This window comes from Protopterus annectens, chromosome 6.part1 (genome assembly GCF_019279795.1).
Source record: "Protopterus annectens isolate FY-2018-M chromosome 6.part1, PAN1.0, whole genome shotgun sequence".
NCBI classification, from domain to species: Eukaryota; Metazoa; Chordata; order Ceratodontiformes; family Protopteridae; genus Protopterus; species Protopterus annectens.
This window is the reverse complement of record NC_056738.1, coordinates 181,347,727-181,375,393: the sequence shown is the minus strand read 5'-3', so window position 1 is coordinate 181,375,393 and position 27,667 is coordinate 181,347,727. Positions and strand designations below refer to the sequence as shown.

The window sequence follows — 27,667 nt, the reverse complement described above, 5'->3', positions numbered from 1 at the left end:
ATTCATAAAATATACACTGTTTATAAAGTAATTTAAAAGGCTTCTGTATCTGAAAAAGCTCATATATGAGATCTACTTAAAATGTTCAGTTCTCCTCATTCTCTAAACAAACTTGGGACCAAACCAACAAATACTGAGAAAAAAACACCTGGAGAACAGCAATCAATCTGCGTTCTATTATGAAAGTAGAATGTCCACAAATTTGTAACAGCAAACCAGTCCACGCTTTATTGTAAAAGTAGATAATCCACAAAGCTGTTGACCTAGGTTTCGTCCCAACAGGACTTCATCAGAACAGTTAAAAACTCACACATTCCTTTTTATGTGTATCCATCCAGTACACCAATTAATTTCCCTCCAAATTATTTAAAGCAACATGACCATAATCTCTCAAAACTTACTAAAAATGCATTCAACATATTTATATAAATAAAATTATTGATAAAATACTTTAAATATTTTGTTTTTATATAAATATAAAATTCATAATACTATCATTTCATTTAACACATCCATATAAAAATTATAATTCTAAAGTAATAAATATGACACCCCAAATAGACATACTAGCCTAAACTAATCCAGTGTTAGCTTAGCCACCTACCTTCCTAGTATATTTTTTAACTTCAATGTAGGGGCAATGCTAGCACTATCATTAATACCCGGATAGTTTTGGGCATCCAGCCTAAGTTGCCATTTAAGTTTGCATATATCTAGATGGACATCTAATACCTTATCCTAAATATCATTTTTAATTTGTTGAATTACACAAAATTTAAAATAATGCTCTGGATATTCAGCAATATGTCTTGACAAGGGCATTGGTAGATTTAAGATGCCTGATGTCCAAAACATGTTTGTTAATTCTTTCCCTAAAGTGTCTGGAAGTTTTTCCCACAGAGAATGCAGAATATGCCTCACATTTTGCCTAAATACACCACATTTTGAGTGTAACAATTATAATGCCCCATTAAGGAGATAAAATAATTATTCACTTTGATGTTCTTACCCGTTTCCATAATGTGTTTGCATGTGCTGCATCTCCCACATTTAAAAAGTTACCCATCATTCTCCCAGCATTAGATGGCTGTTGATGGGACCCCTTCTCCAAGATCTCTTTGAAGGATTTGTCCTTCCGAAACACAAACCTGGGGACACCACCCATCTTACTTTCTACATTCTTGTCCAAATGTAAGATGGCCCAGTTCTTCTTTAACGTCCACATGAACCAATCTGAATCCTGGTTATATATAGTGACGAATACTACATCTTCACTTTTATTTTTTAATTCTACTTTATCAATATTAACTGCCAATTGATTGGAAACTTACCCAGCAGCCTCTATCAGGATCACCTTATACATACCATTATTCCTTTTCCGAATGATTTCTTCCCTAACATCCATACATAGGGTCTGTTACACTCAAAATGTGGTGTATTTAGCCAAATATAAGGCATGTCCTGCATTCTATGTGGGAAAAACTTCCAGACACTTTAGGGAAAGAATTAACGAACATGTTTTGGACATCAGGCATCTTAAATCCACCTATGCCCTTGCCAGACATATTGCTGAATATCCAGAGCATTATTTTAAATTTTGTGTAATTCAACAAATTAAAAATGATATTCAGGGTAAGGTATTAGATGTCCATCTAGATATATGCAAACTTAAATGGCAACTTAGGCTGGATGCCCAAAACTATCCGGGTATTAATGATAGTGCTAGCATTGCCCCTACAGTGAAGTTAAAAAATATACTAGGAAGGTAGGTGGCTAAGCTAACACCAGATTAGTTTAGGTTAGTATGTCTATTTGGGGTATCATATTTATTACTTTAGAATTATAATTTTATATGGATGTGTTAAATGAAATGATAATAGTATTATGAATTTTATATTTATATAAAAAACAAAATATTCAAAGTATTTTATCAATAATTTTATTTATATAAATAATATGTTGAATGCATTTTTAGCAAGTTTTGAGAGAATATGGTCATGTTGCTTTAAATAATTTGGAGGGAAATTAATTGGTGTACTGGGTGGATACACATAAAAAGGAATGTATGTGAATTTTTAACGGTTCTGATGAAATCCTGCTGAGGGGACGAAACCTAGGTCAACAACTTTGTGGATGATCTACTTTTACAATAAAGCGTGGACTGGTTTGCAGTTACAAATTTGTGGACATTCTACTTTCATAATAGAGCGTGGACTGATTGCTGTTCTCCAGGTGTTTTTTTCTCATTCTCTAAACAACCTATGGTCAACGGACTGCTGGTGACACTAACCGTGGATGGAGTTGGAGTGGTTTTCTTTCTATCCAGTCCAGCAAGTGGACTTGCAGGTACTCGAACACTACTACTAGACTTGCGTCCTGCTTCTCTGTCCCGGTCTTCATCAGGACGCCTGTTCTCAGAGTTAATAGCCTGGGTCTTCTTGGTGTAAGAGTTGGATGTAGGAATAGCAGGTCCTGCTAGAGTAAGAAGTGGAAAAAATTAATACACAATTACAACTACTACACCTGTACTTAACTACCCCAGCTTGTCATTTATGATACAAAGGGAATTAATCTTATGAAGATAACAATGACATCCTGCTGTAAACAGTGAATTCACGCAGCAAATGATGTCCTCTGCTGCAGCTGATTCAGCATAAAATGACAAGCCACTGATGCTATGTGCGTGATAAGTGCAAGAATATTTCATTTGCAAAGTTTTACAGTTAATAGATCATTGTGTCTCCAAGACGTTCTGCAGTACATATTCACCATTTTAGCTAGACAGCACATCTGCTGAGCAGAAATCACCAGTAGTGCTGTCTGCTGACTTCACCAGATGATTATGACCAGGTGTACACGTGGCAAGGAAGAGATTAACATGAAACCTATGAACCCAAACAGTGGGGAAACAAAAAGAGAAAGAATGCCAAAAAGTTGGCAAACTCACAGGAAAAGGAAATTATCTGGTACTAGAGACATTTCTGAAGACAAAAAGTACTTAAAGAATCACCAAAAGTGTAGCTCTTTCAGATTCATCAATGGGTAAAACAATTAACAGGAAATGAATAAAGTAGGGAAGGATGCAAATGTAATGTCATTATACATTTACTTGAAAAGCTTCTTGAGGTACTCAAGAGTTACATTCAGTTAAAGGGACACTTACCCATGGTGTCACAGACATTCAGTGTGGCTTTCAATGGAAACATCAATCAAAAGGGCTCTAATCAGACATAGTACGTCTTCAAAAACACAGAGAAAATGTTACTTTACAGAATAAATATTTTTCAGTGGTGTTAAACTTGGTTTGGTTACCTGTGTTTTTCTCAAATAAGTTATGCAGCCTTTAATATACCATTGTGACAACTCATTAGATACTAATCTGAGCAATTAAAGAAATGAAGCAGTGCAGGCGTTCTTATCCAATAAATCTTTATCAGTAGAATTCTGTAAGGTTCAACATCTGAATGACTTTTTTTTTTGTTTACCATTGTTGGCAACTTGTGGTGGCATTACTTTGGGGGGGGGGGGGGTGATGACTTGCATCCCCTTCAACTAACACCAAAAAATGAAAAATTAACGATTTCATACTCAGATCATTCTCAACTACTTTCCCTTCCATACTTACTATAAATGTGTTCTGGATTGAGGTGAAGCAGTCAGTTTCAAGTCTGCATCACTGCTTGTACAACTAATGAGACAATCACAGGTGCTTACTAGGCTATTGATATGTGAGGATCTTGAAGTCTAGCCATATGTTTTGAACACCCTAAAGGCAGGCAGAAAAATGACTTTTTTAAAAACATCTTTACTATCACATATTACACAGTAACAAAAGTAATATTAAATTATAAAAGAGAAAAACATTACAACTACTTTTTCCATGCATTACATAAATATGATTTTTGTCTTTAGTATTCAATTTAACATTATAAAGATTACTCAAGTCTTGTCTTCCCTGAGATACTCCTCCTCTTCCTAATTATTATTCTATATGTATCATTTCAACAGATTCCATTTATTTTCACATAGTTTGCTCATTTCCTTTTCTAAAGATCCCACCTCAATTCTTTCATCATCTTTACAGCATTCAATAATTCTGTCGCAGTCGTTTTTGTTTCTGATTTCCATTTTCTAGAAATTGTTTTTTTGGGAGTCATCAATATTAAACTTAGTTGGGCCATCCTGCATTTAGGCAATTCAATTTATATATCCATTCTCAAGGGAATCATTTTCTTTGTTAAAACAATTTGCTTCTCTAGCATTTTTGACAATGTACCCTTTAAGGAATTTTTAAAATCTAGCAACTATTTGCATTCCCAAAAAATATAATCCCAGGTACCCCTCTCTTTCTTATCACACCTTCAGCAACAACTGCTGTCCTCCTGAAGAAAAAAAAATCTCCGAGGTCCACACAGCTTTGAGGTTGCTTCTGTCCTTGTTCGCATTAGGAAATGAAAGCAAAGACAGCACTGATATTTTAAGCCCGAACCCTACCAATAGTGGATGATGTGAGAGCCCATGTCACCACTGGGGCTTACTATGCCCTCCTGTGCATGTAAACACTCCCATCCGTACACTAATGAGAGCTAGTTTTACAGCTTGGTAAACCATGCCCATATCTTTGGCTATTAGCTAAAACTTTACTTGCAAGCCTCCACTTGCAGATGGTGAAGCAACCAGTTGAACCAGCATTCCCCTTTCTCTAGGGCATGGGACCCACTGCTTACCCACTCACCCCTCTTGTTCAATTCTTCAAGCAACTAAGTTGCTACTCAAAGTCAGATTATCTGGGTCACAGCCCGTGTTTAGCCACACAGCTGGACAGCTCCAGTTTTGATTACTCTAGTCTGCTTCCTGCATCCAGTTATCAAGGGGCACAAAATCTTCAACTTCCAAGTCTTTATCGACAAGTTGTTTTTAACTTTAGAAGTTTAGGCTTACAAATATCCAGGTTTACAATTAACTGAAGAGCAAACACCTTCCCTATTTCATAGTATCATGAAAATACCAATACACACTAACCAAATAGCTTTACTTTCAGATTTTTGGTTGTTTTTTTCACTTAACTTTTACTCCCTGAACACATTCCACATTACATTACATTACAAATGCCTCCAACTTTCCAATAAAAGACTTTGCAATAACCTTGAATATCACTATCTAAATAAAACACCAATCTACATAAACAGAAAATATCCTCATCTCCCAGTCTTCTGCATAAAGCAAAATAAATGTGCAAAGAGAAAAAGTGTTCATCTTTCCCACAGGACTGAGCAACTTCTAGCCAGAATAGTTTTCAGTTTAAGGTAGAAGATTACATTCAGTTTACAAATAAGAAAAAATAGAAATTTATCAGACATACAGAAGGGAAAAGTAAATGTTTTAAATTATTGTTTGTAATAATAAATTTATTGCGGTATCTGTGGCAGGTCATATTTTATTTCTTCATTCTTGGTTTGTGGTTATATATAGAAGGGAAAAGGTCTGAATCATTCAGCAAACAGTTGCCAATAATCCCCAGATCCTGCATGTAACTTGAATTAACTGAATTACTGGTTGCTTGATTGTGCCTTCAAATACTACAATCCTACTTTAAGTATACATTCCATGTAAAAATATAAGCTAACCGAAATGTTACTTAACACTTATACGGACATATCCCCTCAACTCTTATGATTTTTGCCTTGCACTCATCACTGCTCAACCTTCTTCTTCTTTCAGCTTTTCCCGGTTAGGGGTCGCCACAGCGGAACACCTGTTTCCATTTCTTCCTGTCCTCTGCATCTTGCTCTGACACACCAACCACCTGCATGTCCTCTCTAACCACATCCATAAACCTTATCTTAGGCCTTCCTCTTTTCCTCTTACCTGGCAGCTTCATCCTTAGCATCCTTTTCCCAATATACTCAGCATCCTTCCTCAGCACATGTCCAAACCAATGCAATCTCGTCTCTCTGGCTTTGTCTCCAAACTGTCCAACCTGGGCTGACCCTCTAATATACTTATTCCTAATCCTGTCGACCCTCGTCACACCCAGTGCAAATCCTAACATCTAACTCTACCACATCCAGCTCTGACTCCTGCCTTTTTGTCAATGTCACTGTCTCCAACCCATATAACATAGCTGATCTCACTACCCTTTTGTAGACCTTCCCTTTCACTCTTACTGGTACTTGTCTGTCACAAATCACTCCTGACACACTTCTCTACCCATTCCACCCTGCCTGTACTCTCTTCTTCACCTCCTTCCACACTCGCCATTACTCTGAACTGTTGATCCCAAGTATTTAAACTCATCCACCTTCGCCAACTCTACACCCTGCATCCTCACCATTCCTCTATCCTCCCTTTCATTCACACACATATATTCTGTCTTAGTCAGGCTGACCTTCATTCCTCTCCTCTCTAGAGCATATCTCCATCTCTCCAGGGTCTCCTCAACCTGTTCCCTACTATCACTAGATATCACAATGTCATCTGCAAACATCATAGTCCACGGGGACTCCTGTCTGATCATGTCTGTCAACCTGTCCATCACCAGTGCAAATAAGAATGGGTTCAGAGCTAATCCTTGATGTAATCCCACCTCCACCTTAAACGCATCTGTCACTCCCACTGCAGATCTCATCGCTGTCACACTACCCTTGTACGTATCCTGTACCACTCTTACATACTTCTCTGCCACTCCCGACATGCTCATACAATACCACAATTCTTCTCTAGGCACCCTGTCATATGCTTTCAGACACAATGCAACTCCTTCTGACCTTCTCTGTACTTCTCTATCAAAACTCTCAGAGCAAACATCGCATCTGTAGTGCTCTTTCCTGGCAAGAAGCCATACTGCTGATCACTAATCATCACCTACCTCCCTTCTTAACCTAGCTTCCACTACTTTTTCCCATAACTTAACGCTCTTAATTTAGAGACACTTATGAATGCATAAATTAACATGCTACAAACATTTGTATTAAGAGTTGCTGTCATCAGCTATACAGATAATTTTAACTAGAGTTTTACTTAATATGCAAAAACACCCGTTTTCTAATAATCTGCTACACTTTTAAAGCTAGTGTTATAGTAATCTTCAAAGGACTTATAGAACAACAAACATTTATGAAAGATTTATTTCACAAGCATCAAGTAAACATATTTGGGAGGTCTGCATTTAAACACACGTTTTTCCTTACATTCAAATGCTAGAAGTCCTTAAATTTAATAAGGCATATGCCAGTTTAAAGTCCAACTTAAAATAGGGTCTGGTTAAAGTTAACTTTTTAAGAGGTGGTTCACAGTACAAGGCAAGTTTGAGGACAGACAGTCATATTATTACCAAGATTCTAATTAAAAATATATAATTAGTTGCAGCTGGTCACAAACTATTTAACCATTTATATTTTAATTCTACTCCTTTGAACTCCAAGTTTCACCATATGCAATCTTTTGAAAAACATTACTAAAAGTTTATCGATTGTCATACATAGGGTAAAGAGCATTAAATGTTAATGAATTAGCCACACGTCGTTAATGGTCATTTGGAACACTTACTTCCAGACTGTTTAATCTGACTAAAGACCTCAATGAGATTATAGCACGCACACACACACACACACAGTACATCCCCGTGTTACTCACTCACCACGCTGACAAACCCATCAACTTACTACTGATTTTCTGAAGTTAGTAAAGTCCTGATTGTTATTTGAGCCATGACAAATATCTACCATTTTTCTACAAATGAAATATTTACTTGTTATCACAGTGAAAGATCCTAAAACTTGGAATCTTTAGTAGAATCATCATATAATAGCACAGAGTCTGGGCAAAATATTAAACTGGCATCAACAATATGTAACCAACCATTAAATAAACTGCAGTGCCAAATGCTGAGAATACCCCCTCAGCACTTTATGTGTAAACATGTTATAGATTTCCACTTTTTAAAAGGTACTGCTAGTGGGTGTGCTGTACAATCTGGCATACACTAATAACCATGATGTTATGCATAGCAGAGGTATATTGAGATTGCTTTATTTGGATACTAGGAGCAGCAAAAAAAAAAAAAAATGTTGAGGGAGTTCACCTGCCTGAAATCAATGCAAACAGTGAGGATGGAATGTGACAAGGTTCATGCAGAATCTGAAACATATAATTTTATCACTGCTTCGGAAAACACCTTCTGTGGGGAATACTAATGCCTTTAAATCACCAAAGGTGGAGTAAAACAGTACTGTCACAGTTGTATGTATACCTCTCAACCTCTTATAGCAAGAAATCTGCACAAAGCCATAAATCATGGTGGGACAAAAGGCCCAAAAATAGGCACAATTTTTAAAAATTGCCCTTACAAATGTAGAAAGTTAATATAACAATATATTTTGCATTAGCATGATGTCAGAAATTCAAATGTTTGTCATTATTTTCCTGACTTCAATCATCAATGATTCGCCAAAGATTAGCCAGAAAAAGTGCAGTTGTGTACACTTACCATAAATGTAGATGTTCGAGTGTATTCACTGTTGCAGTCATCATATTTGGGTTATCCCTGTCAGGGTAGCCCTCGTCCGGCCTGAATACCAGAGACTTAATATTTTTTGCGTCGATTGCTGTTGCTTTAGGACTGATGTCAGGTCGTCAGTGGTATAAAGGAAGGCATCCAACGCCATTACATCAGTTTTTCTTGCCCTACTAACCTGTCAGGAGCCCCCAAGGTAGGAGGGCCAGGCTCAGGTGGTAGAACCCCACCAGTGGAAAATAAATACCAATATGTCCCTTTTAAGGAAAGAACAACAAGGGAAAAAAGAAGGAAGAGAAAGAGGGATGGAGGGAGGGAAAGCAGGACTGCAACAGTGAATACACTCGAACATCTACATTTATGGTAAGTGTATACAACTGTACTATGTTCTTCATGTTTCACTACTGCAGTCATCACATTTAGGTAGATTCCCAAAGCTGAGGAAAAGGGTGGAGGAAGTCCAGGAAGCTAGGAGCTGACTAGCAGGACTGCAGAGGCAAACCCTGCCCTGGATTTGGAGACAAGAGGCAGGTGGTAATGCTTGGTAAAAGCATGAACAGATGTCCAGGTGGCAGCCTCCAGGATGTCCCTGGTGGGGACTCCTATGAGGAAAGCTGCAGAGGTGGCGGCTGCTCTGGTGGAGTGTGTCCTGACCCCCTTGGGGAGAGGCTTGCCAAGTTGTTTGTAGCATAAATGGATGCAGTGTGCTATCCATTTGGAAATGGTTTGCTTGGAGATGTCTTTGCCTTCTGCCCCTGAAGCAAAGCCAACCAGCAATTGATCAGACTTTCTGAAGGGTTTAGTCCTGTCCAGACAGTATCTGAGCTGTCTGTGCACATCTAGAGAGTGCAGAATCCTTTCCCCCTTGTTCTGGGGGTTAGGAAAGAAGGTGGGTAAATGGATGGACTGGTTGACAGCCGCACTGGACACCACCTTGGGCATGAAGGATGGATTAGTTCTGAGGGATACTCTGTCTGCATGGAAGATGATGAAGGATTCCCACAGCCATGAGTGCTTGCAGCTCAGAGACTCTTCTTGCTGAACTGATGGCCAGGAGGAAGGCTGTCTTCCAGGAGAGAAATTTTAGCTCTGTAGAAGAAGCTGGTTCAAAAGGGGGCAGGGTGAGCTTTTCCAAGAAAAAGTTATGGTTCCAAGCTGGTGTTGGTGCCCTTCTGGGGGGCCTCAAGTTGCTAGCCTCTCTGAGGAACTGTTTAATCAGAGGGTGTGAAAAGAGAGGCTGCTCTGTGGGAAAATGAGCAGAAATAGCAGAGGCATGAATTTTTACAGAGGAGAAAGAGAGACCACTGTGTAGTAGGTCAGCTAAGTAATCCAGGATGAGAGGGATGGATGGCTGTGACGTACTGGCTCCTTAGTCTGGATCCAGGTGCAGAACCTTTTCCATTTATCTGTACAAGTCTTTCTGGTGCTAGGGCGTCTGGCATCTCGGATAACATCCAGAACCTGTTTACTGAGGATGACAGATTGGTCAGCGGTTAGGGTACAAGTCAAGCTGCCAAACTGAGTGTCTGCAATTGGGGGTGCATGAAGTCCCCTTCCCTCTGGGTTAGGAGGTTTGGAATCTGAGGAATACATGGAGGCAGCGGGGACAGGCTGTGCAGCAAGGGGTACCAGTGCAGTCTGGAGCTATGAGAATAGTACTTGTTTTTTCCTCCCTTATTTTGAGCAGTACCCTGGAAATGAGAGGTAGGGGAGGAAAGGCACAGACTGAGAGGTTTACCCAGGGGAAGGACAGGACATCCACTTTCCAAGCCATGCAGTGATGCTCCCTGGTGCAGAATTTGCTGAGCTGATGATTGGTGTGGGAGGCAAAGAGGTCGACCTCTAGGGTTCCCCATTTCTGAGTTATTAGGAAGAAGGTGTTTCTGTTGAGCTACCACTAGTGGGTGTCCAAGAGCTTTCTGCTTAATTGGTCTGCCAGGGAGTTGAGAGAGCCTGGCAGGTATTAAGCTAACAGGTGTATTTGCATGGAACAGGCTGTGAACCAAAGGGTCATGGCCAGCCTGCACAGCGGGTAGGAGTGAGTCCCTCCCCTGCTTGATGTACCACATCACAGTGGTGTTTGTCTGTTCTAATCAGGAGAACCCCTGGAGAGAGAAGGGGTATGAAAGCTATCAAGGCCTGCTGCACAGCCATCATCTCTTTTTGATTGATGTGCAGGGGGATTGCTGGGGGTTCCATTGGCCCTGTATGCACCCCCAAACATAGTCTGATGCATCTGTGGTGAGGGTCTGGGCAGTGGGGTGTGGGGAGAAGGGCAGTCCCTTGTTGTGGGAACAGGCTGTTGCCCACCAAAGAAATTCCTTCCTCAGGCAAGGAATAATAGGCAGAAGAGTTTCCAGATTTTGAGAGTGTTGACATCAAAGGCTCTTTAGGAACCACTGAAGTTTCCTCATATGCAGTCTGGCATAGGGAATGAGCAGTATGCAAGAGGTCATGAACCTCAGGGCTTGCAGGATTTTTCCTTGCAGAAAGCTGGGGCCTGGTGGCCAGTTTAGAGAAGTAAGCTGATAGGAAAGTTTGTCTCTCTGGTGTAAGAGGAAAATTTGTCTCTCTGGTGTAAGGCATGCCATCTGGGATGCGTGTCCAGACTTGAGCCCAGGAAGATTATCTTTTTGGTGGGTACCTGTTTGGATTTCTTTTCGTTGATTGTGTACCCTAGGGAGGTTAGTAGGTCCTTTACAAAGGCCAGGTCTTTGAGCAGCATTTCCTGGCTGTCTGCCTGGAATAAGGTTGTTGTCTAAGTAGGGGTAAATTTGAATAGATCTTTGTCTGCAAAAGGCAATGGCTGGAGCCAGGCATTTTGTGAAAACTCTGGGAGCAGAAGATAAGCCAAAGGGAAGTGCAGAGAAGTGGAAGTGTTGAGATCTTGCCCTGAAGTGGAGATATTTTCTGCAGGACTCCCTGATAGGAATGTGGAGGCAGGCCTCTTTTAGGTCCGGGATGGCTAGCCAGGCATCCTTGGACAGCATGGGTAGCAGCTGCTGGAGGGTGAGCATTTTGAATTTTGGGATCAATAGGAAGGTGTTTAGAATGGATAGATCGAGGATGGGGTGCCAGGTGCCCTCTTTTCTGGGCACCAGAAAGTCTGGAGTAGAAGCCTTGGCCTATCTGCTCTGCAGGAACGTGCTCTACTGCCCCCTAGGAGAGCAAGAAATGGATTTATTTTTGAGCCTCTGCTTACTGATTTGGTGGTAGATCTGGGAACCCTTTTGAGGTTGGAAGGGTGTGGAAGGAGAATTTGCACCCCTGAGACACAATATTCAGAGCCCACTGGTCCTTGGCAATGGTAGCCCAGGTGCTTGCATGAAAGGAATTTTCCTCCTAGGGGTATGTGAAGGTGGGCAGAAGCGAGGTTGGGAAGGGGCAAGTCATCGTGAGTTCTTACCATAAGGGGGTAGCTTAGAACTCCCTGGTTTTGAAGTGGAGGTAGTCCACTGCTTAGATCTCTGCAACCCCTGGGGCTGCTGTCTGGGGGGGCCTGTTTCCACAGGGCCTAGGCTGGCCCTGTCTACTCAGAGCAGGAAACGACCAGTGCTTGGAGGGAAAATGCCTGCTGAACCTATGGGGCTGGACCTGTAAGAAATCTTTAACAGTCTGCATAGATTTTGCTTTTTCTTCTATCTTTTTTAAGACCTCTTCTGCTTTAGTGCCAAATATGTTATCTCTGTGCAAGGGTGCATCCAACAATTTTGACATGACATGGTCTGGCAGAGGTTGCTCCTTAAGCTATGCATGTCTTCTAATGACAGATCCGGAGACTGCTGCCCTGCAAGAAGCTTCTGGGGCGTCAAAACCACAGTGCAAAGTGTGTTTAGTTACTTGACCAGCAAAACGCATTACGTCCTGTAAATCTTTAGATTCTGCCCGTGCAGTAAAGGAGGAAATTCTTTTGTTTAAGGAGTTCCAAGGTATGTTGCTGATACTAAAGCATATGGAACTGACAATTTAGTGCTCTGATAGCAAAAGTAGCTGAGGTGTATACTTTTTTACCCCATCTGTCCAGTGCTCTGGAATCCCTGTCTGAGGGGGTGGGATTCTTAGCTGAGGTTGCTTTAATCCCCTTTAGGCCCTTGAGTAATGACCTCAGGGTCAGCTGCTGGATTTCCAAAAAAAATATTTGTGAGTGTCAAGAACTCTGTAGTAAATGTCTGGTTTTCTCGGAGGAGGAGAGAGGGCGTCTGGAGTCAAGCTGGATTCAAGGAAGACATCATCCACCACATCTAGGTCTGGGGGGATGGCTAAGGGCCTGTGTTGTGGAAGGTCCAGGAACTCTCCGAGTCTCTTTTTAGACTGTGGGCAGTCTTGACTCTCCTATTGGAAATGCTCCCTTAAGGTATGCAAGGTTTCCCCAAAGGGAAAATCTTCTGAGCAAGAGGCTGAAGGAATGGATTCCTCTGCATCAGAATCCTCATATTTGGAGAGGGGCTGTATGTCTTCACAGTCAGATACATCGGATTCATCTGACTCTCGTTCAGACAAAACTAATGGAGACTGATCTCTTTTCCTTTTTGAGGGAGTGGCTTGGCTTTCCCTAATCAGCATGATAAGGTCTTCTGCCATTTTAAGCATTTGAGACTGAGGCAAGGGAGCAGGCGCCTGAGAATGGGTAGTCGGTTCCTTGGGTGTGGTTTGACCCCTGAGCCTAAGGAACTCGGGTCATTCTGAAAGAACGGTAGCCATGAAAGAAGGGGTCCATTTATGTCTAGATTTGGTATTGTGAAGGCCTTCTTCGGAAGCTGATACCTGCACAGTGGCTCTGGACCCATCCAAGGTAGAGACGACAGCAGGATCCTTAGATGAAGAAGAGTTCTGTGGCATACTGGACTCCGAAAGGGTCTCGGTAGTGGCCTGCGAACTGAAGCGGGCATCAGGGGCTGCAAAAGCACCTCACTGAATTCCGGATGACTGACGACCAGCTTAACGGAAGATTAGTCAGAAGGTTTGGTCCTGAGCGGCCTGTCTCTGTCTTTATCTTTATGTTTTTATGGAAGATCTGCTGTCGGATGGTTTACTGAAGCCATATCGGAATTAGAGGACTGTAAACGGAAATAACTGGCTACAATAAGGGCCCAAAGATGAATAGTTCTGCCGTTAAACAAAGCACAGAAGTGACAACGAGGGACACCGTGGTCTGGGCCTAGACAAGTGACGCAATAAGAGTCGAAGTCCCGGTGTGGTATTTGCTTTCCACAGGCGAGACAATTAACAACTTTTTGCTGACATCGGTTAGTGCATGAAAAAAGGATCCCCAACGGGGTACTTAGCTATCAAAGACTTCAACTTCAATTCGGAAACAAAACTCAGGTAGCGGCCGACCAGCTTCTGCTTCGGACTCCACGGCAAGAAAGACTGATGTAATGGCATCTGCTGCCTTCCTTTATACCACTGACAACCTGACGTCAGTCCTCAAGCGACAGCAACCAATGCAGAAATACTAAATCTCTGGTATTCAGGCCGGCCAAGGGCTACCCTGGCAGGGATAAGCCAAATGTGATGACTGCAACAGTGAAACAAGAAGAACATCTAACATTTTATGAGGAACAAACCAAAAATACAAGTCAAAAATCTGAGCATTCTGTGAAAACCTGGACAGTTTAAAAGTATGGTAGTATGCTTGATTTGAAACCTGTGCAAAATGCAACATCTCAAACTCCTGCCCACACCCATCTCACTTTTGACACCTCCCTTGCTCCACTTTGAATATCCAAAAAGGTGGCAATCCTACTTACTATTTGTATATAGCAGATGCCGAAGAAAATGCCTGGGTGAATTTATGAACTGCTAGTAAACTTAGTGTTAAATGAAATTCAGATAGTTAATCCTTGCCTTACCATTTCAAAATATCACTTATTACATTCTCACAAAGGAGTGTAAAGCTCCCTTTAAGATTTGCTTGACAGAAAGCACAGCTGTGCGAGTGCACTCACCATAACCAGTGATGGATACCACTGCTGTAGAATCAATCATAACATATGGAAAATACACTACATGGAGATGTCAAGACCATGATGCCGGACTACAAAAACGTACAGTTGTGTACACTTACCATAAATGTAGATGTTCCGAGTGTATTCACTGCTGCAGTCATCACATTTGGATTATCTGCTTGCAGTAGCCCTTAGTCGGCCTGATTATCAAAGTCCCTTGGTCCCAGTAACACCATAGCAAGAAGAGAGATTAGGCGAGGACTTTAGATTTGGACTCTTGACTCCCCTACACATCAGTCACTGATGGGCAATGCCTCTGTGGTCATTTGCTTCTTGGATCACTTATTTTCTCTTGACCCCTCTGGGATCCTCTTTTGGAAACCACTGAAGACCATGAAGCAGCCACATCCTCTGCTGCTGATCAGCTACTTATTTCAGGTAAGGGAGGACCACTCTTGTCAACATTAGGGAATGAACCATCCTTCAAGCTGATCTTTCTCTTTTTTTTGGGGGGGGGGATCCCAGAAAGGAGGAGGAAAGAGTACCAACAGATGTATTTTTATGCACATTTTCTTTTCCAGCAGCTGCTCCTCCAGTGTTGTCAGTCTTTGAAGATGGATGCCTTCTCTGCAGCCAGCATTTTTCCAGACAACCAGTTACCCCCCCCCCCAAAAAAAAAAAAATCTGAAAAGTGTAATAAGAGCTTTAGGCCTGCAAATCCATTTTTTTCTTCTGGCTTCTTCTGTGCATATAAGAAAATTAATTGCTTCAGAGATTGAAACATCTCTGAACTCCTTGGTATTATCTGTGACTCTGATAATTAAACACACTCTTAGATAGGCTTATGACATTCCTCAGACTCTCTCTCTCGCTGGGGGTCAGTACTGACAAAAAGTTGCCTGTCTGCATTCTCAGAATTTTCCGAAGAATATCAGGTCTGACATTCTGAATGATTCCCTGGATAAGGAGATGTTTGTTCACCCTTCTTTTTCATGTCCTTTAAAGGTACGATGAAAGGGGAAAGTTAATTCAGGGTGTTACCCATCTTGTCTAACCTTCCTGTAAAATATAATAGACTTTTCTATCAGTCAAGAATCAAATTAAACATTCTCAGCAAGACAAATTATATTTCAGAAAACAGTGGCAGGGAATTTCAAGACGAAAGTAGGATCCTTCCTAGACTTAGGACTGTCTAAGAAAACAGACTGACTGTATGCCCCCTCATGTGCTACCCCATCCCACACTGGCAAGCCTGTAAAGTTATACCACAGTCTGAGTCTTCACTTTGCTCACTGGCAGCAGATAACTTCAGACACTTGTGTATTTAGAATCATTTGAAAGGGCTGAAGTTGTCATTGAATGGTCATCCTTCCTTTCAAGGCATTCCTTTGCATCTGTCATGTCACACTTCCGTTTCCCCTCTTATCCTAGGTCAGATGCTGTCTCACTGGGTCATAGAACCCACTTTCCAAAATTTAGCAGGGAAAGGATTTTATTTAGTAATCTCCTGATGCCCAAGAAAGTAGGAACCTGGAGATTGGTCGAGAATTATTTCTAAAGTTCTAAATACTTTCAGCTTTCTAATAAATCTGAATGTAAGAGATACCATGAGTATTTACAGAGTGCCTGGCTGCTGTAATAGACCATTACAGGTGGCAGAGCAGTCACTTTTTCCCCATATTTAGAAGGCTACCATTTTTTTTTTTGTTTTACAAATTCTTTCACAAGTGGTTATGAATCTATTGACATGGGTAAAGACCTGTTTTACAGTCTGTTTCAGTTGAATGTGGAAAGATCTTCTCTATTTTCTTCTCACAGTTTTTTTGGGATGTTCATAGGTACATAGGTTGTTACTAGGCTAGTCGTCCTAGGGCCTTTACAAGCATAGCCATGCAATGCCCATGTTCCCTAATTGACCAATGTTAGATGGCTTGATTGTCTGCAGAGTGAGTCTGTGATCAGCACTGGCTGCCCCTGTCCATGAAGGGACATAGTTGCCATCCCATGGGTGAATTTACTGTCTCCCATCCAGTTGTCCAGGTTGCACTTAGAGTCATTGAGGAGCTCTGCTCATCATGAATTGTGAGTTTATTCCAGAGTAGCTGCAGTCTCTGGGAGACATATCTGTCTCTCCAGCATGTTTTGTTTAAGTCATAGGCTAGGTTGAAATCTTTGGAGCAAGTGATTCTTGTCCCATTTGATTTGTGGATGTGCAGCATTTCCATTAGGGCACGGTCAGAGACTGCTCTGTAGGCCAGGTACAGGTCGCCTCTCAGCAGCCTGTAGGACACAGAGTACAGTGACAGGGCTTTCAGTCTTTCTGTGTAGGTCATGTTTTGGAATCCCTGAGTTCTGTTGGTCAGGAACCTCTGTGGTCTCTCCAGCTGCTGCAGGTGTCTGGTGAGCTACATGCAAAAAGGAGCGTTGTACTGTACTAGTGATCTGATGGGGGTGGAGTACAGAGGAGTTGTAACATTCTTGATCTTGGATGTGAGGTGTCCAGGGTAAAAGGCTTTCCTTACCACTGTGGACACATGGTGATCAAAGTTTAGACTGCTATCAACTTGTGTTCCCAAAACACAAACCACTGGGTTCAAGCTTAGAGGGGTGCTGCCTGTATTGTAATTTACAGGGACTACCTCTTTGCAAAAGGGGACAGTTATGGACTTTTTTACATTTAGTTTTAGACTGTGGCTTTGGCACCAATCATTCTTCTGTGTTAACCCCTCCTGTAATATGGCAATATCTTTAGGGGGACTCGATGATTGCTCACAGTTTGCAGTCATCTGCAAACTTGGTAAGCCACAGGCCGTCTGCTTTCGCCTGGACTTCCGAGAAATAGATTCTAGACAGCAGAGGGCCCAGCACAGAACCTTGTGGTATCTCACTGGTTAATGGGTGAAGATAGAATGCTGCTCAGGACTAGGGACATACCTGCCTGAGAGACACAATCTGAGAGTTCAGTCATATCTCTCTCCATATAGTACAGGGAGGTATGTCTCAAATCATTCACCCCAACATGTACTATGACAGAGTCATAATGGTAATTTTTGTTGAGTGACTTGAGTGCGTGCATGACTTGTCGGATCCTGGCATCTAACAGGCAGCTGACTATGACTTTCTTGTCCACCTGAGGGAGACATCTGTTGTGTCTCACTATAGAATCTCTTATGACCAAGACGTATGGTTTCGAGGTGTTCTGCCTTAGGGGCTTATTCACTGAGATACTAGTATGTGCATTATGTGTAGTAGAATTTGGTCATGCTGTAGTATGTGTGAGTTGTTTCTGATCTTTTTGTAGGCTCTTAGTGAGTACCTTCACTTATGTGAGTTTATGTTCTGTAATTTTGTGTGACAGGATAGGTATGTGTGCTGACAACCTGTCTAATATTTTGTCTATCGTTATGTGAGAGGATTGATTACAGTTTCATAGTATAGTTACATCTCTCAAATACTGTATTTGTTTGCTCTAGGAGCAAATGGTCCTCAGTATACATGAGACAATTACTGCATTGCCAAAGGATGCCCATGTCAATCAAGTTGGTTGGAGAAATGTTGGGAAACTGACTGTCCATTGTAGCAGGTTAAACCGTAAGTACTGTTAGGAGGTGGGCAAGTCAGATCAACTTTTGCTTTAAGGTTAGGAAGGGGGCTAAATTCTCCAGGCCTGCAGTGAAAAAGGCTGTCAAGCGCAGTCGGACTATCCTGATCAACAAATGTAAATAAATTAATTCTATTGAGGATTAGGGATTAAAAAGTGTGGCAATGCTGCTCAGTACTCAGATGAGTCGCCTGCAGTGCAACAGGGAAGCCTGGGAGGGTTGCACTGACTGTTCTGTAGGGAAAAAGTTGTATCTAGCCACTTGTGTCTATACAGGGCGCCGCTAACCCTGTTGTGCGGTACGCAGCTACTTGCAAACGTGAGGCTTAAATGCAAACGTAATTAAACAGTTATAACACAAACTACAAATGAGAAAGCCTGACATGCATTTAAGTGGTCTCCATGATGTGTGGGAAGGCAGCCCTGCAATAGGGACATTTGAAAGATGCTCTTTGTGTTTCACTGTTGCAGTCATCACATTTGGGTTATCTGCTTGCAGTAGCCCTCAGTCGGCCTGATTATCAAAGTCTTTGGTCCTGCGTCAGTTGCTGTCTCATCTTCCATGACGTTAGGTAGTCAGGGGTATAAAGCATGCAGCCAACGCCATTACATCAGTCTTTCTTGCCGTGTTAGTGCCTGAAGCAGAAGCACTTCGCAAGTGCCGGTCGGCCGACTCCTGAAATTTTCATTTTTGAGTTTCAGAACTGAAGTCTTCAACTAAAGCTAAGTACCCCATTGGGAAAACTTTTTCTTGTTCTAAACCGATGTCAGTAAAAGTCAATAATTGTATTTCTTCTGGAAAGCAAATACCGCATAAAGATTTTCATTCATACTGTATTCCTTGCCTAGGCCCTAACCACAATGTACCTCGCTGTTGGTTTTCTGCTTTAAGCAACGAAATATTCATCGTTGGTATATTTACGCTTTTAAATATTTTGGTACTCGGTTCAATTATCCAGATATGTCTTTGGCAAGCCATCCGACTACAGACATTCCGAAAAACCGCAAAGATAAAGACAGAGACAGGCCGCCTAGGTCCAAAGCTGCTGACGCTTCTCCTAAGCCATTCGCAGGCCTCTACTGAGACCCATTCGGAGTCAGGTATGCCACGAGATGCTTCAATTGTGTAACCTGTGGATGTCTCTACCTTGGATGGGTCCGGAGCTGCTGTGCAGGCACCAGCTTCTGAGGGTGTACTCAGGCCTACTGAGCTGCATATTAAACAGACGCCATCTTCTTCTTCAAGGCCTAAAACTCGAACCATGCCTAGAAAACTGACACCCAGACCACATGGTCAGTCCTCTATCCCTAAAAAACAAATAAGGATGGCTGAAGACCTTATTACTTCAATCAGGGTAAGCCAACCTTGCCCCTCTAAGAGGCCAAGGACTGAATTTGCTTATGATACTTCTGACCAGGATTCTGAAATTTCTGTTTTCTCTGATGACCAGGATTGACCCTTATCTACTTATGAGGATTCTGATACAGAGGACTCTATTCCCTCTGCTACCCCCACAGAGGATTTCTCTTTTGGTGAAACCTTGCATACTCTTAGGAAGCATTTTCGTTGGGAAAGTCAGGATTACACTGATTCTAAAAAGAGGCTTAGGGATTTCTTACTCCTGCCCCAGCACAAGCCTTTAGCTGGGTGTATTTATTGTTGCAGTCATCACACTTGGGTTATCTGCCTGCAGGTAGCCCTCAGTCGGCCCAAATATCAATCTTGGGATTTCTGCATCGGTTGCTGTCGCCTCTTCCATGACATCAGGTCGTCTGGGGTATAAAACATGCAGCCGACACCATTACATCAGTTTTTCTTGCCCCAGATGTCAGAAGCCCCCAAAATAGGAAGCTACTACTTGGTGTGGAACACCTCCAGTAAAAAGTAAATACACCTGCCATAAAAGATGGCCATAAAGAGGATAGGTAGAAAGGATACAGAAAACCAGGAGGATGGAGGGAGGGAAACCAGGACTGCAACAGTGAATACACTCGAACATCTATATTTACGGTACATGTACACAACTGTACTATGTTCTTTGTGTTTCACTGTTGCAGTCATCACACTTGGGTTGATTCCCAAACCTGAGGAAGGGTGGAGGCAGTCAAGAAGCGTTAGGGCTGGCTAGCAAGTCTTGTAAGACTGCTGTAGCAAATCCAGCTCTTGATTTAGAAAAGATAGGCAAGTGGTAATGCTTGGTGAAGGTGTGTACAGAACTCCAGGTTGCAGCTTCCAGGATGTCCCTGGTAGGGACTCCCCTGAGAAATGCTGTAGAGGTTGAAGTAGCTCTAGTGGAATGAATTCTGATCCCCAGAGGGGTAGGTTTTCCACGGTGCTTGTAGCAAAAATGGATGCAGTGTGCTATCCTTTGGAAATGGTTTGCTTTGAAATGGCCTTGCCCTCTGCCCCTGTAGCAAAGCTGACTAGCAGCTGGTCAAATTTTCTGAAAGGCTTAGTCCTGTCAGGGTAAAACCTGAGCTGTCTTGTGCACAACCAAGGAGTGCAGGATCCTTTTCCCCTTTATTCTGAGGATTATGGAAAAAGGTTGGCAAATGGATGGATTGGTTTAGAGCCACACTGGATACCACCTTGGGCATAAAGGAAGGGTTAGTCCTGAGGGAAACCCTGTCAGCATGGAAAATAATGAAGGGCTCCACTGCCATTGGTGCCTGTAACTCAGACACACTTCTTGCTGAAGTAATAGCTAGAAGTAAGGCTGTTTTCCAAGTGAGGAATTTTAAGTCTGCTGAAGCAGCAGGTTCAAAGGGGGAGGAAATGCGAGCTTCTCCAGTACAAAGTCATGGTCCCAGGTCGGGGTGGGAGCTCTCCTAGGGAGCCTTAAATTGTTAGCACCTCTCAGGAACTGTTTGATGAGAGGGTGAGAAAAGAAAGAAGGCTCAGTATTATAATGAGCTAAGATGGCAGAGGCATGAATCTTAATGGATTAGAAGGATAGGCCTCTGTGGAGCAGCTCCGCTAGTTAGTCAAGGATTTGAGGTAAGTTAGGCACAGCTGTGTCCTTTTCTTGAGACTGACTCCAAGAACAATATATTTTCCACTTTTCAGCATAGGATTTCCTAGTACTAGGCCTTCTGGCCTCAAGGATGACGCCCAGCACCTGTTTGCTAAGGGATGCTGGTGGTGCATTTAGGGAATAAGCCAGGCTGCAAGGTTTAGGGTTTGCAGCTGCGGATGCAAAATCTGTCCCTCTTGCTGAGACAGCAGGGAAGATGTGTGATGTAGGTGCCAGGGTGTCACTGCTGTCAGACTGCGTAGGAGTGGGTACCAGTGCTGGCGTGGGCCAGTCTGGTGCAATAAGGATTGCCCTTGGCCTGTCCTGTTTGATCTTGAGAGGAGGGGCAGAGGAGGAAAGGCATAACTTGACAGGTTTTCCCATGTAAAGGATAGGGAATCCACCTTCCAGGCTCTGCTGTGAGGGTTCCTGGTGCAAAATTTGCTCAAATGGTGGTTTTGGGGGGAGGCAAAAAAGTCCGCCTCCGGTGTTGCCCACCTCTGGGTTAGAAGTTTGAATGAGTTGGGGTCCAATTTCCACTCGTGAGGTTCCAGTAGATTTCTGCTTAAGATGTCTGCCAGTGAATTTTGCTTGCCTGGCAGGAATTGAGTTTGCAAGTGCACTTGGATGCTCAAGGCTGTGTTCCACAGAGCCATGGCTAACCTGCAGAGTGGGTAAGAATGAGTTCTGCCCTGCTTGTTTATGTACCACATAACTGTGGTGTTGTCTGTCGTTATCAGGAGCTGTCCTGGAAGGATAAGTTATTTGAAGACTGTCAGAGCATTCTGTACAGCTAGCATCTTTTTGATTGATATGCAGGGGAATTTGTTCTGGGCTCCATTTGCCATTTATGCATTTGTCTACCATGTGAGCCCCCCATGCATAATCTGATGTATCTGTTGTCAACGTTTGGGCGGCGAGGGGTTGAGTGAAAGGAAGTCCCTGGTTGTGGTTGCATGCATCTTGCCCACCAAAGGAGCTCTGCCCTTAGACAAGGTATGATAGGAATCACTGTTTCCAGGGTCCTGAGAATGTTGACACCAGAGACTTATGTACCACTGAAGTTTCTTCATATGCAGTCTTGCATATGGAATTAGCAGAATGCATGATGCCATGAACCCTAGGACTTGCACTATTTTCCTTGCAGATAGCTGGGTTTTGTTGGCCATTAGTTTGAAATAGTTTGTCAAATGAACCTGCTTTTCTGCAGTGAGGAATGCTATCTTGGAAGTTGTGTTCAAGCTTGCTCCCAGGAATACAAATCTGTTGGATGGGTACCAGCTGTGATTTCTTTTCGTTGATGGTGTACCCCAGTGAAATTAGAAGTCCTTTTACAAATGCCAGGTGCTGAAGTAGCAATTCCTGATTGCTCGCCTGAATCAGGCAATCGTCTAAGTATGGGTAGATTTGAATACTTCTCTGCCTGCTGTATGCAATGGCTGGAGCCAAGCATTTTGTGAATACTCAAGGCGCAGTAGATAAGCCAAAGGGAAGTGCAGAGAACTGATAGTGCATACAGCCTGCACGGAAACGTAGACATTTCCTGCAAGATTCCCTTATGGGGATGTGCAGATAAGCTTCTTTTAAGTCTAGGGTGACTAACCAGGCATCCTTGGCTAGCATAGGAAGAAGCTGTTGCAGTGTAAGTATTTAGAATTTTGGGACCACCAGAAAGGTGTTGAGAATAGATAGATCCAGGATAGGGCGCCGAGAGCCCTCTTTTCAGGGCACCAGGAACAGTCTGGAGTAGAAGCCCTGTCCTCTTTGTTCTACTGGAACAGGTTGAATAGCCCTGATATGGAGAAGGGAAAGTACTTGCTTTTGAGCCTCTGCCCACTGGTTTGGAGGAAGGTCTGGCAACCCGTTTGGAGTTGGCAGTGAGTGGAAGTAGAATCTGTATCCCTGGGATACAATGTCTAGAACTCATCCGTCGTGAGTAATGGACCTCCAGTTTTTTGCACGAAGGGCGAGTTTTCCTCCTAGGGGTGCAAGTACTTGGGCATGGCTGGGAAGGATAATTGAAAAGTCATTGTGAACTTTTTCCATTTGGGGGTGGCTTACCACTCCCTGGTTTTGAGGTGGAAACACTCCATTGTTTAGATCTCTGCATACCCTGAGACTATAGTCTTGGTAGCCTGTTTCCCCTGGGTTTGGACTGAGAAGGGCTGAGAGGGACTGGAAAGGACCAGTTTTTTGTAGGCCAATGCCTACTGAATCTAGGCGGCTGCACCTGTAAGAAATCTTTGACAGTTTGCATAGATTTAGCTTTTTCTTCAATCTTTTTAAGAAGAACTTCTGCTTTTCTGTCAAGCAAACGCTCCTGATTTAATGCAGCATCTAGTTAGTTCTGCTTTGACATGGTCAGGCAAGACTTGTTCCTTTAGCCAAGCATGCCTTCTCAGTACAGACCCAGTGACAGCAGCCCTGCAAGATGCTTCTAAGGCATCAAACCCACACTGCAAAGTATGTTTACTAACTTGGTTTGTAGAATGCATTAACTCTTGTAAATCTTTATTTTCTGCACAATCTGGAAGTAACACCATTTTTTGTTTAATTAGTTCCATAATATGTTGCTGGTACTTCAACAAGTGAAACTGGAAATTCAAAGCCCCGATGGCAAGAGTTGCAGAGGTATATACCTTCTTACCCAATCTGTCTAAAGCTCTAGAATCCCTGTCTGAAGGGGTAGGGTTTTTGGCTGTAGTAGCCTTAATGCCTTTAGGTCCCTAGGAAATGGTTTCTGGATATGCAGTAGGATTCTTACAGAAAAATTTGAGAGTCAGGTACTCTGTAGTACCTGTCAGGCTTTCTAGGAGCTGGTGGTAAGGTGTCAGGGGTAAGACTGGACTCCAAGAATACATAATCTACAATATCCAGGACAGGAGGTATAGCTAGAGGCCTGTGCTGAGGCAAATCTAAAAATTCCCCGAGTCTCCTTTTGGACTGAGGATAGACCTGGCATTTCCAGCGGAAATGCTCTTTTAAAGTATGCAAGGTTTCACCAAAAGAAAAATCCTCTGAAGGGGAGGCTGAGAGAATGGATTCCTCTGCATCTGAGTTCTCATAGGTAGATAAGGGTATGTCCTGGTAATCAGATGGGTCAGAGTCATCATACTCCTGATCTGTAGAATCAGAAGGAAATTCAATTCTTTGTCTTTTGGCAGGGGAAGGCTGGCTTCCCCTAATTAGAGTAATAAGGTCTTCAGCCATTCTAAGCATTTGTTTTTGTGGCATGGGAGCCTGAGCATGCACTTTGGACGTCGGTTTTCCAGGCACAGTGCGAACTCTGGGCCTGAGAAATTCAGAAGTTTTAGTTGGAATTGAAGTTGTTGGTTTAATATGAATATCAGTAGGTTGGAATACACCCTCAGAAGCCGGTGCCTGCACAGCGGCTCCGGACCTATCCAAGGTAGAGACATCCGTAGGTTCCACAGTTGAAGAAGCATCTCGCGGCATACCGGACTCCGAATGGGTGCCAGCAGAGGCCTGCTAATCTGTAGATGCGGGCATCGGGGGCTGCAAAGGCGCCTCACTGAGTACCGGCAGACTGGCAACCAGCTTAGCGGAAGTATCGTCGGCAGTTTTTGACCTATGCGGTCTGTCTCTGTCTTTGTGCTTTTTCGGAAGATTGGTAGTCAGATGGCTTACTGAAGCCATTTCGGAATACGCGAGCGAAAGAATTTAGCTACAAAAATAGCTCGATGACAAATGGTTCGGACATTAAACAAGGCATAAAACTGACAGAGAGGAATGTCGTGGTCTGGGCCTAAACAGGTGACACAGTAAGAATGAAAATCACTGAGACATTTGCTTTCCACAAGCAAGACAACTGTTAATTTTTTCTGATACCGGTTAGAGCAAGAAAAAAGAATCCCAAACAGGGTACTTAACTTTAGAAGTCTTCAGGTCTGAAACTCGAAAAAACTAAAATTTCAGGTAGCGGCCAACCGGCACTTGCGAACTGCTTCTCCTTCAGGCTCCTTCTCGGCAAGAAAGACTGGAGTAATGTCACCGGCTGCATGTTTTATACCCGACGATCTGACGTCATGGAATCAGCGACAGCAACCGATGCAGAAATCCCAAGACTCTGGTATTCAGGCTAACTGAGGGCTACCTGCAGGCAGATAACACAAGTGTGATGACTGAAACACGAAGACACATCTGGTGTGCACTGAACACTGTTTAAAAGTTTTTATGAATTAGTTACATTAACAGTATGGAACTCTTTATGGACAGTGGTTCAGAGTTACGGTTTGCAGGATGTGCTTTATTAAGCTGATGAAATCTATGCGGCAAGTCATTACCTTGGTTAGCTGTGTATGTTTAGCATCACATTTCTGTACACCCGTTTAATTTTATAGTATGACTATTGGTGATACAACACATTTTACATTGTGTGTCAGTTGAGTAAAACTTTTCTCTCTCCCACTTATTCTTGCCATTAAAATAAACTACCAGTAAGCGGTATTTTATAGTTACTAATTTTTTATCCTTTCTATTCAAATACTTGCATATAAAGTTGTATAAGGTGCCCTCAGAGTAACTGTACTGATTTGCTTCAGTGTTTCTATTGCACCTTTTCCCAGTTTGTGTTTCTGAGAGATTGCTTTAATAAAATTCTTATATTTGTTATGCTGCCTTGGGGCAGTTTTCATGAGGCTGCTGGGGTGCAATGTGTAGAGTGCACTGATGGGAAAATGAGTGAAAGCACTAAGCCCTTTATGACTTAAAAGTGCAATACTATGTATGTCAAGCATATTTTACATTTGTCGGTCTGTGTATTTATCAGATGAAGTGAAATAGTCTGTTCTTGGTGATGTCTAATACAGCTGTGTAAAAGCCTAAATAAAGTCGGCGGTCTTAAAAATTCACATTTTGTAGGCTTAGCATGTATTGGGAAAGAGTATACATTTCAGATCCCCTCCAGTTGTGTGACTTTATCTGCTTCATTGTACTCTGTTTCTCTTAAATAACAGTCAGCATAAAAGATTAAAACCACCAACTGTTAAGATGTATGCATGTTTCCCCCTCACTGGAGACTCTATAGGTGGTAGCTAAACATTGAGCAATTAAAACTTTCTTTGGGGAAGAGGGAAAATAGAAATGCCCGAGTAGTGCTGCTGGAAATGTAACTATGCTTTGCATATGGTTTGTTGCATTTTGCCAGCAGTTACAGTTTACGTTCTACAATACCATACTGTAGTGCAGTAAAAGCTTGCCTACCACTGAATAGTACAATAAGGTTAGTTGTAGTGATTTCAAATGAAGTGCTTGTTGCCTGCATTAAAGAGTGTTGTGTGGTTTGTTGATTTAATGCCTGGCGAAGGTCAGACAACTCTGGAAGTTAATGGATGCCAGAACTGTTAAGCCAGTGGTAGTAATTACTTTTGTTTACATTAGAATTTGCCTTGGGAAAACCTGGATTCAACAAGGGAGCTGAGAATCGAAAAAGTTTGGGAACCATTGCTGTAGAGATAGCTAATGAACATGTAGAATGAGGGAAAATGGCATGGAGTAGCCTCTTAATACAATCCCACTTATCCAAGGGTTTCACTTGATGGCCAGCCAAGCTTGGGAGTAGGGGGTATGCAACACCTGACTGCTTCCAGAGCAGAGCAGTCTGGTAGCCCTTCAGGGATGAGAATGCTGATAGTTAGATAATGGCCTTAAAATTGATGGTCTTCTAGATCTACACGAAGTACAGTTGTGTGCACTTACGTTCGAGTGTATTCACTGTTGCAGTCATTACATCTGGGTTATCTGCTTGCAGGTAGCCCTCAGTCAGCCTGATAAACAAAGTCTTGGGTCCTGCGTTGGTTGCTGTCCCTTCTTCCATGACGTCAGGTCGTCAGGGGTATAAAACATGCAGTTGACACCATTACATCAGTTTTTCTTGCCCCAGATGTCAGGTGCCCCCCCTAATGGGAAGCAATTAAATATAAAAGTACAATGATATACCTCCAACAAAAAAGCAAATACACCAAAAAGCTTTTAAGCATAGTAAAGGAAAGTAGAGGTATAACCAAGAGAAGTTAGGGGGCTGGAGGGAGGTTTACCAAGACTGCAACAGTGAATACACTCGAATATCTAGATTTATGGTAAGTATACACAACTGTACTATGTTCTTCATGTTTCACTGTTGCAGTCATTACATTTGGGTAGATGCCCAAAGCTATGGTTGGGAGGAGGAATTTAAATAGCATTAGGGCCAGCTATAAGGCCCTGCAAGACTGCAGTTGTCAAGCCAGCTCTGGATTTAGAGAAAATTGGCAAATGATAATGTTTGGTGAAGGTATGTACAGAACTCCAGGTAGCAGCTTCTAGGATGTCCCATATGCCTCTGAGAAAGGCTGTAGAGGTAGATGCAGCCCTGGTGGAGTGAGGTCTGATTCGCCTGGGGGATAGGTTTTCCACTGTGTTTATAGCAGAAATTAATACAATGGCCTATCCATTTAGAAATGGTTTGCTTTGAAATAGCCTTCTCCTCTGCCCCTGCAGCAAATGCCACCAGCAGTTGTTCAGATTTCCTTTGAGGTTTAGTCCTGTCCAAGTAGAATATAAGCTGTCTGTGCACATCTAAGGAATGCAG

At 42.5% G+C, this 27,667-nt stretch overlaps 1 protein-coding gene across 7 annotated transcripts in view; it reads right to left on the bottom strand.

Moving 5' to 3' along the window:
* MARK2 (microtubule affinity regulating kinase 2) overlaps positions 1 to 27,667 on the bottom strand; it is a 2,737,523-nt gene that overhangs the window by 924,768 nt on the left and 1,785,088 nt on the right. For 6 of the 7 annotated variants that reach the window (XM_044075616.1, XM_044075618.1, XM_044075619.1 and 3 more), the window contains exon 13: positions 2,291 to 2,475. In XM_044075616.1, the coding sequence (XP_043931551.1) occupies positions 2,291 to 2,475 (185 nt within the window). The remainder of the gene's footprint in view (positions 1 to 2,290; positions 2,476 to 27,667) is intronic. The other variant, XM_044075617.1, reaches the window with a different exon arrangement.